A 19,198-nucleotide genomic window follows, 5' to 3' on the forward strand; every position below is an offset into this window, starting at 1 on the left:
CATCAGCATCCTTACGGCATGCACACACAAACACACACACACACTCTCCAATCAATATTCCCTGCTCTCCATGCCCATGGTTGGCACTGATTAGGACTCTGGTCCCAGCTAACTGAGGCAAACCAGAAAAATGCCTGAGGATGATGCTAGGGAGGAGACAGAACCACCACTGAGCTGAGGATGTCCTTGCAGGGTCTTCCCGCTGGAACTTGGAACAGGGTTAGCCCTCAGTCAAGGGACTGACTGTCTTTTGTGTTGTTGAAGTCCCCATTGCTTTTATGTCTTTTCTAATATTCTAGGTTTTGTATTCTTTTAATATATATAGCTATAGATACAAAAATAACAGATATGCTTCTCTAAGGATAATTTTTGCACCTTTGGGCTTCTAAAATAAAATATCACAATTACTGCAAATAAAAGCGGGAAAAGTTCAATTTCCTCTCCCCTTTTTACCTCCCCCTTCCCTTCCAGCCTACCTCTCCCACTCCAAATATCCCCATGAGCCTTGTAATTTTTTTCCCTTTGTAGTTTTCTTTCTTTGGAAAATGAAAAAACCAAACCCACAAAACAACAACAAAAATAAGCCATGTAGCCTCCATCCCTCCTTCTATAAGCATGCCCACTGTGTTCACACATTCCCTTCAAAGCAAGGCTTTTCACCTCAAAACGTTTCCCTGTGGTCCATGGCTATTTGCTTTTCTCTGTTGCTGGGGCCAGATTTTCACCTGCTGTAAATCAGCATGAATTCACCTCAAGCCAGAACTCTGCTGCTTTACACCAACAGCATGTTTTGCCAATTTATGCTCATCCTGAAGATCTGGCCCACAATTTTTAACCTTGGAAATGGAAGCATGGACAATAAAGAAGTTTCCAGAAACACACCAGGCAAGCCCCAGATGCTCTTCTCTTGCTGTTTACCCTGCTTCCCTTCCCTTCACCCCACCCTCATGGTTTGGTGTAGCAGCTCCTTCAGGCCCTCCATTCTCTTGTTCCTCCTTTCTGAAATTCATAATCTCTCAGTAAAAAAAATAAATAAATCGATCTCTCTATATATGCATATGTATATAACTAAACAGCTGCCACGTAGCAGTCACCTGGCTGGAGGGTCCTGTCCCTGCCAGCCCCATGGCCTTTTCTTGTCGCTATAGTCTCTGGGGTGATGGCCCAGGTCTTGCCCTCAGGCAGGACTGTTCCCGTATTGCTTGCACTCTCCCACACCTCTGAGGTACGGTACCAGAATATTTATTTTATATATATATATATCTCTGTATATATATATATATTTACGTATATATATATATATATATTTATAAATTTTTGTTTGCCTGTTTTCTTTTTCTTGCAAATCCTTTGGAATTGCTGCCAGGGAGAAACTAGTGAAACACGCTCCCCATGCCAGCGGCCGAATGCTCCCTCCCTGCACCTCAGGGACCCTCATCTGTTCCTCTTGCTGACTCCGTCTCCCAGCTCCAGCTCGGAAGGGAGCGGGGAGCCGCGGTCCCCTGTCCCCAGTCTGCCGGGGCCACCCGGCTCCTCTCTTTCCCTGGGCGAGGGGGTGTCCTTGCAGAAGTCCGTCACCCAGGAGGGCATGGAGAGGAAGCCCCGAGGGTCGACGGTGTAGAAGGGCTTGGCGTGGTGAGCGGCGGGGCGGCGGGGCGAGGGGCTGGCCTGGAGGCTGCTGGTGCTGCTGCACTTCTTCACCAGCGTCAGCCCCGGCGGCGGCGGCGAGAAGAGCGAGGTCAGCGAGAGGCTGCTGAGCGTCTCCGAGGGCTCGCTGTTGTTGCCGCCCCCGCGCAGGCTGCTGCCCGCCCCCTCCTCGTCCGAAGGGTCCATGGAGTCGTGGTGGGTGCAGCCGGGGCTGGTGCTGCCGCCGCTGCTGTGGCTGCGCTGGTGGCGGCACAGGCTCCGCAGGTTGAAGAGCCCGCGGCCCCGCAGGCTCCGGCGGCGGGAGGCGGGGGACAGGGGCGCTGCCAGGGGTCTTTGGGTGCCCGCCGCCGGCACGGGGCACAGAGCCACCGGCAGGTCCAGGGCGCACTGCGGAGAGTGGCTGAGGTTGAGGCTGGTGTCCTCCAGCGTGGTGTGCAGGCTGCCGGCCGAGCTGCTGCTCCGGCTGTCCAGCGACGTGTCGCTCTCGGGGGACTGGGGAGCGGAGCACGAAAACACAGTTCTCAGGAAGGAGCTGGGCAAGAGACTTTGCCTTATTGGTTTTGGGGGTACTTAGGGGGGCGAAAATAAGCCACCGTTACAGAAAGGTAATTCCTCTCTCACTCTTCTTTGCGTGGGAAGGGAGCCATAAACCAACCAATGCTTCAAAGCACTAGCCATGCAGCCTGCCATGGGATTTCTTTCTGGCTAAGGAGGAGGAAAGGATTCAGAATGAATCTGCCCCTCCTACGTGAAGCGCCCCACGAAAAGAAAGGGATGCTGTGTCTGTGAGCCCTGCAGCACCCACCACTATGCTCTCCCTGAGCACTGATGGTCCAGGAGGCACCAGAGCAAAGGTTCCTTGTAGGTCCTCACTCATGGCATGCCTATAAACCTGCCACACAGATGAGGACACATCTGCCAGCTGCACAGACCGCCTCTCATTTAAAAAAATCAGCAATCTCTGGGGAGAGAAAAGAGGCCCCATGGTTTTTTTGACCAGCACTAGCAGGAGCTACCCTTGCATTTAGGGTACAAAGGTGCAGCCCCTTTCCAGCAGGAAGAGGAAACAGCCTTAATTTTCATTGTATCAGGGCTCATCTAGCTGCATTTTAGCTGTTTCTAGGAAATTGGTCTGCACTGTGTGATCATCACTGGGACACTGCACTGGGAATGGTGCAGGAAGGACTGGAAACAGTCTCCTGAAGCAGTCTCCATAGATATCCAACACTGTCTGTATCAAATAATCAGAAGTTTACTAATTTCTCCTTTACAATGCAGTATTTTTGTCCCAGTGGTGTGCCAGCTCCAGGGCTGTACCTCTTTTGTGTCTTAATTTAACCAGAAGTTTCAACACTTCAACAACTCAATCTCAGACCAAGGCTAAATTTATCCTTGGTGAATTTATACACATTTTGTGCCAACACTGTCTGTCACATATAGCTGAATAACCCCTGATTTTATTTTTTCAGTTTGTCTGGAACGGAGTGCCCCTGTTTATGGAGTATCTTCCAAGAACAATAGCAGGGATTTCTACTGGGCTTTCATCTCTGCATCTTCTGCACTTCAGAGACACCTGACGTCCCCCCAGTGCTTTTATTCTTCTCTTTTGTTAGTGAGAAATAGCTGCCTTTTCAGAAAGAGATGGCACCTTTCTGGGATGCAAGAGTGAAGTGGGCAGTGCAAAACAGTGAGTTTAGGGACACAGTGTGTGTATGGGCACTAAGGGATGTGGAGGATGCAGGTGGGAAGAAGCCTGTTCCAACCAAGAAGGTGCATGATTTGGAGTCACAGTGTTGGGGGACCCGAGGAGGCTGTGCAGCTGTCACCTCCCTGGCCCACACCGTGGCTGCTGTAGACACAGGTGTCTGCAGCACACCCAGTGCCAGGGAGCCGGGGGGGAGCTACAGCAATGTGATTTCATCTTCATGTGGGGCCCACTGCAGCCATCACACTATTTGTTGATCCAAAGCAGGAGAACAAATGACTTCATGGGGTGAGAGCTATCCAAGACCACTTTGTTACACTACCCTCTCTCCTCCCCTACCCTTCTGCATTCTGCAGTCCACTGTGCTCCTCCTACAGACCCAGGTTATCCAGGCTACTTAGCCTGTGAGCACAGCTGCCTTTCTCCTTCCTCTGCTCTCCTCCTCACTCAGCCCCCTCTGTTTGGGTGGGATGTGAAAATTGAGTTTTCCTAGCGGACAGAAGCGAGGTTCCTCACCTGATGGAGAAGTGAGCAGTTCACACCTGGAGATCTCAGTGATGCCCACGAGCCTTGCAGAGAGATCTTAGGAAGGTTGTGTGGACATGAGACTTCCTCAGGCCCTGTTTGGGTGGCAGAGATGGCTGGGTGGAAAAATTCTGTTGGTACAGGTAACAGAGGGGAAGATGCACCTGGAGAGAAGGGGCTGGGAGGGACTGACAGCATCAGAAGAAAGGGGAGGAGAACAGAAACAGAAAGAAAAAAATGTTGAAGAGTCCTCTGATTTTATTTTGTGCCTTTGCTGCTATTACACTGAGCAAAGTCTCAGTCCAGTGAACAAAGGATATTCAGGAACATGCACTCCTGGCCAAGAAGCCTCAGTCTGGTGTTCAGATTAAGGATCCCACTTTTTGCACAAAAACCTGCACCAGACCAGGAAGACCTAACACAGCTCAGAGCCCTAAGGTATCAGGGCAGCTCTGCTGTTGCTCTCAGAGAGAAATGCTGAGCTATAATGCCTTGATTCAGGTATGCGCTGCTGCCAGAGGACATTCATCCCAGATGCTGCAAGGCAAGGGATGAATGGAGATAAATTAAGCGGTGGTTTGGGAAAGTTGGGGACCACAGGAGACCAGGGCATGCTCAAGAGTAGAACTGGAGCACTTCCACCAAGGGCAGACGTGTGTTACATGTTCCCTGAACCTTTACTTGGTCTCAGGGAGCAGCAGTGTTTTTCTGTGTTGAGTGAGCACAGTTCATCCAGCTGGCATGTCAGGAGAATCTGTCCCCACTCTTTTCTGACCGTGCATGGGTGCACTACTGCAAATGGAGATTAGCACTTTCACAGTATTGCACAGAGTTGTGTCTGAGGGAGGATATAAAAACTAGCAACATAAACGAAGGAACTGTTCCTGCACAGAGTCATGTCTGAGGGAAGGTTTAAAAACTAGCAACAAAAATAAAGTTACTGCTCCTCCCCCCATTCCTGAAGCAAATTAGCAAACTGAAAGCTAATTCTTGGTTAGTGTAATCCCAAGTCACATTAACTCTCCCCCTGGCAGAGGGAAAGCAGAAATAGAGCTGAACCAACCCACAGTTTCAGCAGACCTGGAGAATGAGAGCCCTGCTCACCTTTGTTACTTTCGTGCTTTAGCCAAGACTGAACTGAGTCAAAAGGTGTATTCTCCATTTCACACAGGTAACTGTCTGGGTTTGTAGAGCCATCCTCACTGGATGCTGGAAGCAGGCATTCCCCCAGATTGTCTGCCCCAGTGGAGTCAGGGTTGTCCTGGCCATCCTGCTGGAAAAAATAAGCGAGGACAAGTGAAATTTAATGGAAGGTGATAGAGCAGACTTTTCAAAGCCTCAAGAAGAATGAATTCTGATAATAACTTCAATGTAGCTAAGAGATGCTCAATTTTCCAGCCCAAAACGCCTTTTGACTAATTCAGAGGAAGTTACTAACAGCAGTGAACAGAACTTTCAAATACACGTATTCTTTTGTTCTCCTCAAATCCTACTCCACAGACGTCTCTATGGAGAAGCTCTTGAAAAATGACCAGAATTATATTGCTCAGCAGGGACACCTGGATGAATACAGAACACCTGAAATGAGCAGGGGCATAAGTACAGCACAGGGTGTAAGATGCCCATGGCTGTCTGAGGCTAACCTTGATCTCCTTAGGATTCAGCTGAGCAGCGTTTCGATTGTCTGACTCATCTCCTAGAAGGATGGAAGAGGACTTGTCTGAGTTGAGGGATAATGCTTCCATTTCAGCCAGCTGGACCTGCAGGAAGGGAAAGGAGCTGTCACAGGTCATGCCTGGAATCCACATTTCAAGCAGTCACACTGTTGATGGTGGATAAGTGAGAGCCTGTAGACCCAAAATCAATTTTAGGTTATATTCCTTGGATATATCAGGAACTGCCTAACCCAGAACTGGGCTGGGCAGGAGAATTCACTTTTTAAGAAAGGTTGAATATATGATCTGCAAGCAGGCTGCTACCAGTCCATGCTCCTCTAATGCCAGAGTTGGAGGAACGAGTCCTGTATCTGTCATAGCGGTACAGCTGGCCCAAGGCCCTGCAAATAAAGCCAGGCAGGCAGAGGGGTCCCTCAGGCTGGTGACAGGGCAACTGGCTCTGCTGAGGGATAAGAGTGGACCCCTCTTTCTGAAGGCACCACAGACAGCCCTGCTTAAACATGAAGGTGCTTTCATTCCAGGGAAAGTCATGCCTTTTGCAATCCATGCCAGTATCATGCTTTTCATATTCTCTTACCTTCATTACTGAAACCCTGTTTCTCTCCAGCTTTCCTGCATCTTGCCTTTCTCCTCTTCTCTAACCTACCCAAGTTCCTACCTAACACCGTCTTCCATTCTGTTCTCCATCTCTAAACTCAGCCCCCTCCCACGCACCCACACTTGAGCTCTCCTGCTTTCTGAAAGCAAGTCTGACCACTGCATCTCTCTCATTCTTGTGCTTCAGCTCTGCTCCAGTCCCATGCCTGACCTTGCTTCATCTTTTGGCCTGTTTCATATCACGTATGCCCCTCTCCCATCCTTTTTCCTCCAAGCTTTTAAATCCCCTCTGCCTGACAACTCTTTCTCACAATATCTGAAAAGCATCTTTTTCTACCAGCCTAAGCAGTTATTCTGTCCCTCCTGTGCTTGGATTTCCATCACTGTCTCTGGAGTGCCAGAAGTTTGCACCACCAGCAGCTAACTCTTGAGAGCTGTATTCTGGGTAGTCTCAGTCGGGACAGCTTCTGGCCATGTGTTTGTGTTTGCAAGAGGCAGGTACAGCTCTTGCACCATGACAGCAGGTGAAACATTTGGAGAGATGACTTTTGAGGTGGAAATTTAGTGGCTTCTGCCAATGCCAGAGACTGGAAGAGGTCTTTGTCTGAGGGAGAATGCACTTTAAACAAACAGAATGGAAAACCGGAGCTGGATTTAAATAAAGTGCACAAATGACACCCTCATTTGAGATATTACTCTGGCACAGGAACGTGGCGCTGTTCAACCATGGAGAGAGCCCAAACCCAACAACTGCTCCTCAGAGCACGAACGCACAGAGAGCCCACAATGAACTTATGCCAGGGATGCTACACAAGCACCAGTCAGCAACAACTCCTGCAGAGAAGCACAGTCTTCATTCAGTCCCACTTAATGTGTGTACTCATCCATTACTCTCCCAAGTGCTTGCCACGCCAAAGCAGCCTTACAGATGTGCTTGTAGAGACGCGAGCACGACATGAGGTAACATCTGTGACTACCTTTTCCATCCATAAAAAAGGGTTTCAACAAAAGCCCGAACAGTCTGTTTGTCACTGAACCACTTGCTTGAAAATTCTGACCACCCTGAGATCTACATAAAACCCACAGTCAACGATGTCATAAACTAAATAAACTGCAGGTGTGAAAACACATTTCACTGATGCTCACTGACAAACTCCTACCATGGCTAAACACACTTCAGTCATTCATGTAAAGAAGTCTGTCAACCATCCCAAGAGTGAAAGGATAGAAATGGCAAGAAAAGAGTTTATCACCATGAAAAAAGGAGGTTTTGATCTTTTTGCTTCACTTACAGTAGAATATTTTAAAATCTGCTGACTAAAGATGAGGAACAAAAAGATAATTTAAATTGCAGTGAGGAAGAACGGGCTGTTGAATAGATCCCAATCCATGAAACCTGCCAGGAGCATCAGCCTGAGATACTGAACAATGCACCCATGTCCTTTAGAAAACAACTACTTGCAGATATATCTTTAGGAACAGACCCACAATCACAAAAATCCTTAATTGTACAAATAATTGGTTTGAAAATAAAGTAGCAGGAGCATAATTGGGGAAGCCACTGAGCATTTCTGCTAAATGGCACAAAAAGCTTAGCACACATTAACACACTTGAGCATACATTTAAACGTTGTGTCCATCCACTGTGCTCATCATCTTGGTGAATTAAACTACCAGTGAAATTGGAGGGGACATTTCTGCCTAATATGTGATTTTTCTCAGAAGGGCAGTTTAAGGCTGATTGGGTGGACAGCAAGCATACTGGTTCTTTCTAACACACACGCACTTAAGAGCACTGGATAAATAGTTCTGCCTATCTAACTTGCTGTCAATTGCTTCTGGGACTGTACAATTCACTCTGTGTACAATGCTCATTTGGGTATGTTGATGTAGCAGAGTACACTATAATTTAATGACTCTGTGCATTGCTGATGTTATCTATGACTCCATATAATGATTTACTATTAAAATTTCCTCAATTACTTTTTTTCTGCTTTGAAATATGAAGAGAAGGTCATGGTCAGTCATAAAATCCTAAGGTATCCCTTTGACTCATATAATCCAAAATAAAGCATCTGTATTTTATTACTAAACCCATTCTTGCATAGATAAGTTCTTTTCAATTCCACATTTTAGATGCATTGAAATACCATTTTTGAAAGTAATTTATGGCTCTATAACACCCATTAGAAAGTATGATCTAAGAATAATTTTTCAGTTGTGATAATTACATCGAATTCTTTGCTCTGGCTGTGGGTTGCATTTGAAGATTTTGCTAATCTAGTTTCTTTGCTGAAAAGGTAAGAAAATGGGTTGTCTTCACTCGTAGGCGGGATACTGAAGACTATCTGTGAGGTTTTCAAATGTAGCAAACTAGCTGCAAATGATTTGACTTGGGGGCAATCATTCTGGACTGCCTTAGACCTCATTTGCTGAGAAAGCTGAGCACCCATTGCTGAACATAAAGGCTTAAGTAAAGCAATGAAAATTGCAGTTAATTGAAAACTAGTTATTTAGTTGCATTATTGCAGAATTCATTTGCAAAGTGTCTCAATAAGGATAAACTACAGCAATGTTTGCCTTTTGATAGTTTCAAAAGGAAGCAATGAGGAAAAGCGGACAGCAGAGTAGCTGAAAAAATATCAGAGCATCAAAACTAGGCATCTGAGATCAAACAAAATATTGCTTTCTTCAACCATGAATAGAATGATCTGCCAATAAGAGCTCTTTCCCCAAGTTTCCTTGTTTCTTTATAAGCTATAATAACATACCAGTCAGTTGTGGGGAAGGAGAGGGTGAAGTTTGCCACTGATCTACCAATTTACTGTCAGAAGAGCCACACTACTGCTACAAGTCTGACCACACAAAATCAGAGCACCTACATACAATAAAATTATTTCAGAACTAAATTAGTTCTGCCACTCACCTAGCCCTTCCCAGACTATTTTGCTCCTCAAGTTTCACACCCTGAAAAGACTAATTGCTTAGGAAGAAGTTTTCCAAAGCCTCTACCAACTTCAGTAGCTCAAGTTTAAGCCATTTGGTCCTGCTCTTAACAACATTTGTCAGCTAGCAAACTTTCTCAGTGGGTTCACTTTTATTTCGTTTTTGCTCAAATTAATTAACTGGTTTTCACCACAAACCAATCCTTGCTCACAGACGGGACTCTATTCAACAAAACATTTAAACATGTGCTTAATTGATTGACCTCAATAGGGAATAAGCAAGCACATGCTAAAAATGAGGACAAAACACAATCTTAAATCTCCCACTGAATTGCTCCTGAGTGGTCTCATTGGGGTGAGATCCTTAGAGTCCTCTGTCCAACATGAGCCTGAACCTAGATTTTTCTTGCAGAATTGAACACAACAAGAGCTGCCAAGGGATGCCTTCATAGCCATTTCTCTACAGGTCTTTCAGTCCCTCCTGACACGTATCCTCTCACGTCTCACTTTTCCACCACCTCAAACATCCATGTGTGGCTGAGGAGGGCAGACCTGTACTAGAGGCAGTACCAGCACTTCACAACAGATAACAAACACAGGTCAACAAGCTCTACTGTCTACACAATCTACAGCGAGGAGCACACATGGGACGACCTGCGGGCCCGTGGGTGTGGGTGTGCAGGTCTGGGGGGAAGAGTCCCCTCACACATCCTCGTACGCAGGTTACCTCTTGCTTGTCATGGTTACACTTCTCGCACATGGCCGGCGAGGAGTAATGATGGAAGACGGAGCCCGATAGGTTATCGATGATCATTAACTCCCCGTCGAAGGAGTCCTTAATAATTAAAGAGACACTGTCCAGCCATAAGTTCTCCTAGGGAGAAGAAAGGGGGGAGGATGGGAGAGATCATTTTAAGAATGTCGAGTTTTTTGCTTTCAAGTTTCATGTGAATTTGGGGCTGGGTTCTCCACCCTGACTCATCTGGAGCAGCATCTTGTTCTGTAGGTACTTGCACAGGGTCACTGGGGGGAACATTTGCTCCACAGGGTGTGTAAAGGTGCCAGAGTTCAATGGAAAAAAAAAAAAAAAAAGGAGGGACAGTCTTCACTCACTTTCAGTGCTCACGTCTCCCTTCCAGCTCTGCTGGAGTCACTCACTCTTGATCTGCCATTTCTCCTGCACTCTTCTCCTGAGCTCCCCTCTCAAATTTGCTCCTGTCACACCTTTAGCTGTTCTGCTCCATCCCTCCTCTGCTGGCCCTCAGGTTCCTACACCATGATGACAATGAACAGGACACACTGCTGTCATAGCCTTGTCCCTACATGATCCTATCAACTCAGAAGTCTACTGCTGAAAGCAAACCTTTCACCCTGAGGTGGAAGACTCTGCTACTACTAAGCCCTCAATCATCTGAGCTGCCCAGCTAATGCCCACAGCTCCTTGCTGCAGTCTGGTTAGTAAGTTCAAAGGTGTACTCACCTGGGCTGGAGAGTAACATCTCATGCACAGATGTCCTTCGGGTTCTGTTCTACCACCACCTCCTCCTGTTCCTGCTCCTTTTCCCTGTCCTGAATTTGGAGAGCCTGACTTGTGGGAGCTCAGCCCGTGAGAAATTTCCATCTCAAGCTCAGCATCCATCTCTGCATCCTCCTGGGCCTCCTTGTTGCTGTCGTCGAGATGTTTCATGAGCACAGCTACCACCACGTTGATGAGGACAAACTGGGCTGTGAGCACAAAGCTGACAAAGTACAGTGGGGAGATGAACTGCAGGTTGCTGAGACAGCTCCGGTCATCGTGGCTGCAGTCACGCAAGGTATCCTTGAGGGGAAGTTGGGATTGAGAGGGAACGATGGAAGGAAGGAAAGACTAAAGTAAGAACAGAAGCGTGGCTGTTCTCTCTGTCAAAAAACACTGATGCTAATGGAAAGAACCAGGCAGACACTTCTCTCACCCCATACCTTTTGGCACAATTCCCCAAAGAATCTGGCACACTCCCTGTTCATACGCTGTTTGCTTCAGAGCAAAACCATCCAAAGGCATATGAAGCAAACTTTCAGACCATGACATGCTGCTGCCACCATAGCCCCACACATGTGAACAAGACCAAAAATAGCTGGTACTACCTTCTCCCATCTATTCTCAAAAGCACCGTTTGTGATGAAAGAACTTTCCTTTCTCCATGTCCTCCAAAGGAAGTATTTATTTTGTGTTTTCCTGGTAGCTCTGCAGATGAGCGCCATGTCCAACACACATGTCCTGTGCAGTCCTGACTACACTGGATATTCCCTCAGCCTAAATGCGTTTCTTGTTTCTCCCAAGGAAAACTGGCACTTTTCTCAATCAGATGTCTCCAGGACTAGATGAGCTCAAGGCATGAGTTACCATAGTGGGGAGAGAGACTCTGGACCAAGCAGGGACCTTATCTAGCAGCCCAGCTTCTGTGTTTTGTTCCCCTTCCCTTTGCTAGCCCAAGCTCTGCTGAACAGACCACACATCAGAATTTCTCTTTCCCCACAAACAGGAGATCGTTGCCTCCAAGTCCCAGTTACCTTCATGATCCCATTCCAGTTGTCACCTGTGGACACCTGGAAAAGTGTGAGGAAGGCCATCCCAAAGTTCTCGAAGGTGGCGTGGCGGCTCATGCCCTCACAGGGGTTCTCATCATTGCACACTGAAAAACAAGGGGAGTGCAGGGCACAACACTCAGGGGAGGACACACTACCAGCCCTGAGACCAACAACATGGACTCACAACCTGAAGACCTCAGGTAATGAATGGTATCAGCACCCTGCCTAACAGTTGGCTGTTGGCCATCAACATGGAAAAATCCTTGATGGCCCAGCCCCAGGAGATCAGGCAGTTAACTGCTGCTCAGGGGGATCCTCCCAGCATGTCGTTGTGCTGCCTTTCTTCTTGATCAATATTCCGTGGCAAGAGATGTAAATAAAATTTCACAAACTTTTTCTTGTGATCTGGAAGGCAATGTTGGGGACGGAGTGCAGGAAAAGCAAATGCTTAAGAATGTAAGAGACAATGGAGGCTGCTCTTATTTTGCTAGCCTGTTAGGATAACAACAATTTAGAGGGAAATTCCTCTTACATCAATTATGCATAAGGGAGAATGAAGTGCATCAAATAACTCAGTCCCTTTATTGAAGAGTTCTGATTTTGAGAAACCACAACCAGCATGTCTATAGCTCGCATTGAAGCATGGTCTGCTTGAGACTTACCCAATTTTCCAAAGAGCTCCACTCCTAGAGCAGCGTAGATGAAAAAGAGGAGCATGAAAAGGAGTCCAAGGTTCCCCACCTGAAAGCAAAGGCACCATCAGCCTATCCCAAAGCCTATTTCATCTGTACAGAAAGTATTTCTGCATTTCCAAGCCTAAAGAAATCCTGGTATGCAAATGCAACCAAAGAATTGCTCAACAGTTGAGAAATGTTCACTGATGGCTCCAGTTGCCATCAGGGCTGGGGGAGGAGCAGGAAGGTGGGAAGATAAGGCATGGAAAAATTAAGAACTTAATGGCTTTTTTGAAACACTAAACAGTTTCTGGCCTGAATGTATGTGGTCACTAGGCCTACGTTAGGATCATCACTTCAGGAATCTAATTTAGTCATTGCAACTGCTGTGCCATCCAAATTCAGGAGAGAAATAAATGATTCAGCCTACCCACTCCCCTGGACTGCCACATCCTGGCTCCCTACGTACCCACTGGAAGGAATTATTTCTGATGACTAAATTAGACACCATAGTAAATGCTGTGAAAGCACAGTGCTGGGTCTGTGTCTACAGGGCGTTCAGAAAAAGAAGTTAATAAAACTTAGCTAAGGACTGTGTTTCCAGAGGGCTCTTTAAAATTAAAGCTCTATTCAGTATTAAGAACTGCTGCAGTGTAACAAAGACATTGAAACAGGACGACTGGAGATGCCTTGTATGCCATTAGCAAGCCAAAATCCCTGATTTTAGTCTGTGCTCTAGGAACAAAAAGAGAAAGGTCAGGAAGAGGAAAATGTGCAAAGGAAAGGACAGCTTATTTTAAACTACTTCTTTTGGCAAAGCCAATAAATCTTAGAGAATAATATTATAGATAATTCGATTGTCCCCCGAAGACCCGGTGGATAAAATATGGAGACTAGATTCATTCTTTTAACGCTGAAACTGGTGGATTTTAGACCTTTAAGTTCAGATTTTTATGCATCTATAAGTATGGAGAGCTTTTTTTATCCCTGCCACACAACTTTATTAATCAAAGCCAACCTGTTATAGGAAGTAGCAAAAGCCAGTCAATAGGAAGTCATAGGCTTTGATACCGGAGGGATTAACTACTGCTTGTTATTATCTTCCAGGGAATACCTAGAGACCAAACTTTCAGACATCTGCTTGCTTTGAGGCAGATATTGCTGACCTCCAAAAGACCTGGCCCACAAACTTGATTAGCAAAGGAGCTGTAGGCAAATGGGAGACAGAAAAATCAGAAATGAGAAAGTGTGGAAGAATATACTTGTGGGTTTTGGCTAGGACCAGAAACAGAGACTCAGGTCCCAGCTGTGCACTTTGCCATCTTAACAAAACAATAACTGTCTGATGACTCTGTTTCTCTGTCTACATGATAGTGATATGAATATTTCCTCCTCTCTTATTTATTATCTGTATTTTAGGGGTAGAAGCTGAATCTCATCATTTAAGTGCAAATATATTGCGGAGTCCTCTTACCAACAGTTTTTGGATACTATTTCTTAATATCTGTGTGCATTTATCTGGGTTTCAGAATAAACATGCCACAGGACATGCAGACACTGGATCTGAAGACCTGCTCTGTCCCAGATCCTTTCCTGAGAAAAATCATCTGTTGTGGCTCCTGGAATGGAAAAGAGCAAGGTGCAAAGAAGCTGCACTGAGCCAGTCTGTGGCAGCAGAGCCAGAACTAATAAAAATTTACATTCCAAATCTGCCTGCACTAAGAACATCCTCTATCTCCCCTTTCTTCTGTTGTCCGGTGTATCTCAGCCCACAACTATCCTGAATGATCTTGAATATCCTACAAATGAATTATTAATATTGCTGTTATTACTATTATGATAATAAACCACAAATAGTTATTACTTAATAAAAAGCATGGAAGATCAGACAGAGCTCAGGATCCATAAAAGATAACAGAGTTTCCTTTTCATTTTTGTGCCATCATATTCTACTAATTCAGATTGACATTTATTGTCACCAACACCAGAAGTAAATTCCCTGGGTAACTACTCATGCTGTTTTCAGATTGATTCCCAGCTCATCATCACTCACCAGCACTGGCACATTAGCTGATAAATCAACTGGCAAATGCCTGTGCATTTTGATATCACGCAGCAGAGCTGCCTTCTCAGGGCCTGCCAAGGGACAGGTCTGATGTATGATCGGCAGAGCCACTTGGTGCCATTACTCCTTGCTTAACAATTCTCCCTCAACAATCCAAAAGGAAGGGGACCAGACTCCCTGACTGCTCATCCATCACAGAGGATGCTCACAGTGGGCTTGAAGCCTGTGTAAAGCACCGTGTCAGCATCTCGTTTGGGAGCAGCTGCCACTCACAGCTCATGAGATCCTTCTGTCTCCATGTCTTGCAGCAGACACTTAACTGCCGGCTGTGTGAGCCACAACACAGCGTGTCACTGCTTCTCATGCATGAGATGCTCAGAAACACAAAGGGATCCAGGAGGAGGAAAGAAGAAAAAATAGGAAGGGGGGAAGCACTGGCTAAGAAAAGGAGAGTTCAAATGAAAGAGACGGAGGGCAAATGTGACACATTCGGGGAAGGGTGAGAGCTGCAGTGATGGAAAGATGTCCTTTCCTCCTGAAATGGCTTCCAATCACTCTTGCCTTCTTATGGAGAGGGGAGAAAGGAGCCAAGGACTAGTTGCAAACAGTTAGACACTAGTTAACATTCTAACACTAGCTAGACATGATGGGAAGAAACCTACCCTTATCCAGGGGTCAAGCCTTATTTTTTTCACATGCTGGAGAAGAGAGATGTGAGGTGAGCTGTAACCCCAGAAATGACACAAGAACTTGGACATGACCTTCAGGCAGTGCCTGCACAGTCGAGTGCCTGCACACCACCTCTGAGACCCCACAAGAATCAACCCTTTGGAAAAAGGGACAGAAGAGGAGAGTCTTTGGGGAAGATGTTTTACCTGTGGCAGGGCTTGAACAACTGTATCCAGCAGGGCTCGCATTCCTGTGGCCATCTTCAGTAGCTTCAGGACTGCCACAACAAGCACAAGAGAAATGTCAGTCAGACTGAGCTCAGAGGCATCCTTTGTGTGACTTACTAATAACAGTAGCACAAGACAGATGTCCTGTCTCTCCTTGCCCTAGAAGAACTGGATTTTCCCCTCATTCCTCTTCTTGCTTTTGATGGTACAACCCTAGTCCAGACACTCCAGCCACATGCTTCTTCCCAGGAATGTATATCCTAATTGTCCTTCTGCTTTGATTTTTCCTTCTATCACTTTCTCTCCCTTCAGCCATCGCTGTTATGCCATCTTGGCACACCTTGGCCACCCCCTTACCTGGCAAATTTCAACCTGCTCAGCAGCCTCTGCTCCCCACATCACTACTACAGTTGCCCCAGAAATGAGTAACAGAGATAGTTCAGCTCTCACACGATCTGCCCACCCTCCCAGTGCTTCACCTCCCACGGAACCCAAAAGCCTGAGCTTCTAGGCTATCCTAGGTCCTAGAATCCCTGCTGGGATGTGATGAAGGACACCCCAGAGGCTCCTCGAGGGCTGGGGACAGGGCAAGCTCACAACTTTACAGCCACTGCTCAATGAGTCATGGCACTGAGATGCACTCAATGGCCACATGCACCCCTGCTCTGGCCAGTGTCTCTCTCACCCCGGGCGATTCGCAGCACCCTCATGATCCGGATGATAGTGGGGTTAATTGGGAGAGCTGCGTTGATTTCAATCTCTTCCAATGTGATGCCCATGACAGACAGCAGCACAATGGCCAGATCTAGCTGGTTCCACCTTTAGGAGAAAAATTGAAGAGAATAAACAGATTCAAAACAAAACAAATAAACAAATAAGCTGAGTTTTTCCATTTTCCTGAGAAAGAAAGGTACTTGTCTCCACTTCATCCTAAACATTTCTTTATGTATGAGTTCAAGGCCCACTCTGAGTCAGCCTCTATGGGCTTTTCCAGAGAAACAGAGATTCACTTTGCACACACCCTGAGCAGCCAGAGGCAAGCCAGTCTGATTTGAAAGCATGGAGCTGTGTTACTATGGCGCTATGCTTTGACTAATGGGCTCAGCTTTTTACAGCCCTACTACCTTGAATCAACTTTGCTATATATGTTCTGCTTTTGCATACTCACAGTTTGCCTCAAGGGCAGGAAAAAAAATGTCTCGCTCTAACCTCATCCCCTTTGCTTTCTAGCCTAACCAGCAGACTGCAACCAAGAGGCAATTTCTGGACAACTCTTGCTATTGCCTAGGCATTGCAGCTTGCGGAGCATGAGGTTAGGTCCATGCAGTGCAGAACTGGGAGGCAGTCAGAGCACTCTGCCACCACTTCACAGTCTGGACAGGGCACCATCCCCAACCCTCTGCCCCAACCCAGCTGTCCCACAGCCACAGCTGACAACCCTCTGCTCACCTGTCTTTGAAGAATCGCCGCAGACCAAATGCCACCAGCTTGAGGACTGCCTCAAACACGAAGACAGTGGTGAACAGGTAGTTGCAGTATTTGAGGGCGGTCTCCAGGGACTGCCACAGAAAGAGAGGGAAAAGAATTGAGGCAAAAGCAACATCAAACACATAACCCCTCTGTGTGGGGACTCTCTTAAGTGCCAGTAACTCATCCTGGGGTGCAGAACTGCCCCAGGTATTCATTGTGGGGTGGGGAGGCTGCCCCACGCCTCCTACCTACTTGAATGTGGAGGTCACCTACTAAGGGCAACCACCAGCCAGCCCCTCTGCCCATCAGAGATGGGATCAGTTCTCAGGATCAGTCACTGCTCCTTTCTTCTGTACTGCTCAGCATAATCTGGAGGAGGAGGCTATTGCAAGAGAATCCACAAAATGCCATCAGGCTTTTCTTCTGCCAGCAGTCCGTGCCACCTGAATGACACCTTGTTAGTGGCACTGGCATAGCTATCCACCAGGAGTAAAGCACAGAGGTTACTCTGGGTGTGGATTCAGGTCATCTCTGACCAGAGGAAGCCCTGCTGTGCCTTGGTCTGCTGCCAGCACATCACATCTCTGAGCTGTTTGGTTTCTGGTTCTTTTACATGCTGCCCCTTCACGACCACCAAGAACCAGTGCGAGCAGTGGGCAGCTTTTGGTGGCATTTTGTACTGGCAGGGTTTGAAGTGCTTTGAGAAGATTGTTTAACAGAGCCTGAGAGCAGGCTGGCTTGGCAGGAGCTGTGTTCCAAGGAAAGGAGCTGAAGAGTAAGGAAGAGGAGTGACTTGTTGAGGAACAAAGATCTGATGTGAGGACGCCAACAGATAAAGGTAGAGAGTTCCTGAAATATAAAACTGGGCACCATCTAGGGAAAGATGAAAGCTGCGTAGTTGGGCAAAGTGGGTGGGAAACAGAGGAGCCTGGCAATAGATTTGAATGAGGAGAGATTCAGCTCGATCAAAGCCTGAGTTACCTCAGACAATCTGTTCAGACACCAGAGCTCTCACCTAAACCAAGGGTCTTCTGAAGAGAAAACTGAAATGTTGCTGGGCAGATGTCATGATGAATGCTTTGCCTACATATGGAGTAGAAGGCTCCTTTGATATGTGCAGTATACATTTTTCCCACCAAAAGCATCTGCAGCTTTTGCAGGAACACTGAGAGGTACATGGCCTTCTTGGTTTTCACCAAGCAAAGTGAAAAACTTATTTGGCCTCCAAGGTGCTGTATTTGGAACCATGCCCTGCAGCTGAGAGAGGCTCTGCTCAGCACTTTGGCCCTGCAGTTTTTCAGAAAAGGGGGCTTGGTAAAGATGGCCCATCCCATGACATACAACCAGCCACTCTGGTTCTCTAGGCTGAGGCCATAAGGCAGGGGATTTGGGCTGACATTTGGAAATCTGATGCAAAGCCTGAAGCTCCCAGGACACTGCTCCTTCCACCACTCCTATTAGGAACAAGGGAAAAATAAAAAGCAGAGCAGGCAGCTAAATTTGGGTGACCCACATATCCGCTTAGTAATATAAAGCACAGAGACTTAATTGTACAGTGCTTTCTAGGGGCTTGACTCTTGCTCAGACACCTTCTCTCTATGGATTTTAATGGGTAACAAGTGTCAGAGTAGGAACTACCTTTCTGGATGCACATGAAAATTTTCACACAAATTTGCCTACTACCAGACTAATTCCTACAAAACTTTAACAGTAGTTTTCAGAGACACCCAAGTGTCCTATTTATGCTGGTGGGCAGTGGTCACCAGAGAGCTGTACCAAAATGACAGTGTCGGGAGGCAGGACTTATCTCCATGATCTCACTCACCACAGGTTGGTTGTAGTGCTCCAAGGACATAGTGACCACGTTGAGGCAGATGATGAAAGTGATGAAGATGTCCAGATAGTGGCTGGTGCAGACCGAATGGATAAGGAGGCGTATGTGGCAGTAGGTAGCATAGTACGGCAAACGCTGCGCCTCTTCAGTGGAAAGAGGGATGGGGCAGAGTTAGGAAGAAATCAGAAGAAAGAGAGAAATGGGTAAAAAACACTGAGGAGGGAGAAGGTGTAAGCTTGGTGAGAGGTATTGAAAGAAATTGGAATGTAGTTAGGAGAGAGAAAAAGCAGAAAAGAATAGGTAAAGGACATAGGGAAGAGGGAGAAAAAATGAAGAAAAAAAAATCAACAGAAACCCCACCAAAAGAAGAAATGGGCAAAAATATGCAAGAAAAAAGACAAAGAATGAAATACTAGGAAAAAAAATCAATCTGTTAGACTGTGTTTGTGGGAATGGTGCTAAATCAGCATTTCATGTCTTGACAAATTAAGATCACTTTTGATAAAAGGGAGCAGATGGTTCAAGGAGAGGCCCTGGGGTGTTATAGGAGAGAAGGGGAAAACTGGAGCAGAGGAAAGGAAAGCATGCCCATAGGC

The 19,198-nt window shown here is 46.5% G+C and overlaps 1 protein-coding gene across 1 annotated transcript in view; it reads right to left on the minus strand.

The window, feature by feature from the left end:
- Window positions 1–506: 506 nt before the first annotated feature.
- CACNA1I (calcium voltage-gated channel subunit alpha1 I) overlaps window positions 507–19,198 on the minus strand; it is a 149,438-nt gene continuing 130,746 nt past the window's right edge. The window contains exons 24-35 of the mRNA XM_050969913.1: window positions 18,594–18,745; window positions 16,748–16,857; window positions 15,984–16,117; window positions 15,278–15,348; window positions 12,326–12,404; window positions 11,646–11,767; window positions 10,576–10,914; window positions 9,823–9,969; window positions 5,521–5,637; window positions 4,982–5,150; window positions 3,869–4,065; window positions 507–2,139 (exon numbers count right to left, since the gene is read on the minus strand). Coding sequence (XP_050825870.1) covers window positions 1,435–2,139; window positions 3,869–4,065; window positions 4,982–5,150; window positions 5,521–5,637; window positions 9,823–9,969; window positions 10,576–10,914; window positions 11,646–11,767; window positions 12,326–12,404; window positions 15,278–15,348; window positions 15,984–16,117; window positions 16,748–16,857; window positions 18,594–18,745 — 2,342 coding nt within the window. The 3' untranslated portion in view covers window positions 507–1,434. The remainder of the gene's footprint in view (window positions 2,140–3,868; window positions 4,066–4,981; window positions 5,151–5,520; window positions 5,638–9,822; window positions 9,970–10,575; window positions 10,915–11,645; window positions 11,768–12,325; window positions 12,405–15,277; window positions 15,349–15,983; window positions 16,118–16,747; window positions 16,858–18,593; window positions 18,746–19,198) is intronic.

This window comes from Serinus canaria, chromosome 1A, assembly GCF_022539315.1.
Source record: "Serinus canaria isolate serCan28SL12 chromosome 1A, serCan2020, whole genome shotgun sequence".
NCBI lineage: Eukaryota > Metazoa > Chordata > Aves > Passeriformes > Fringillidae > Serinus > Serinus canaria.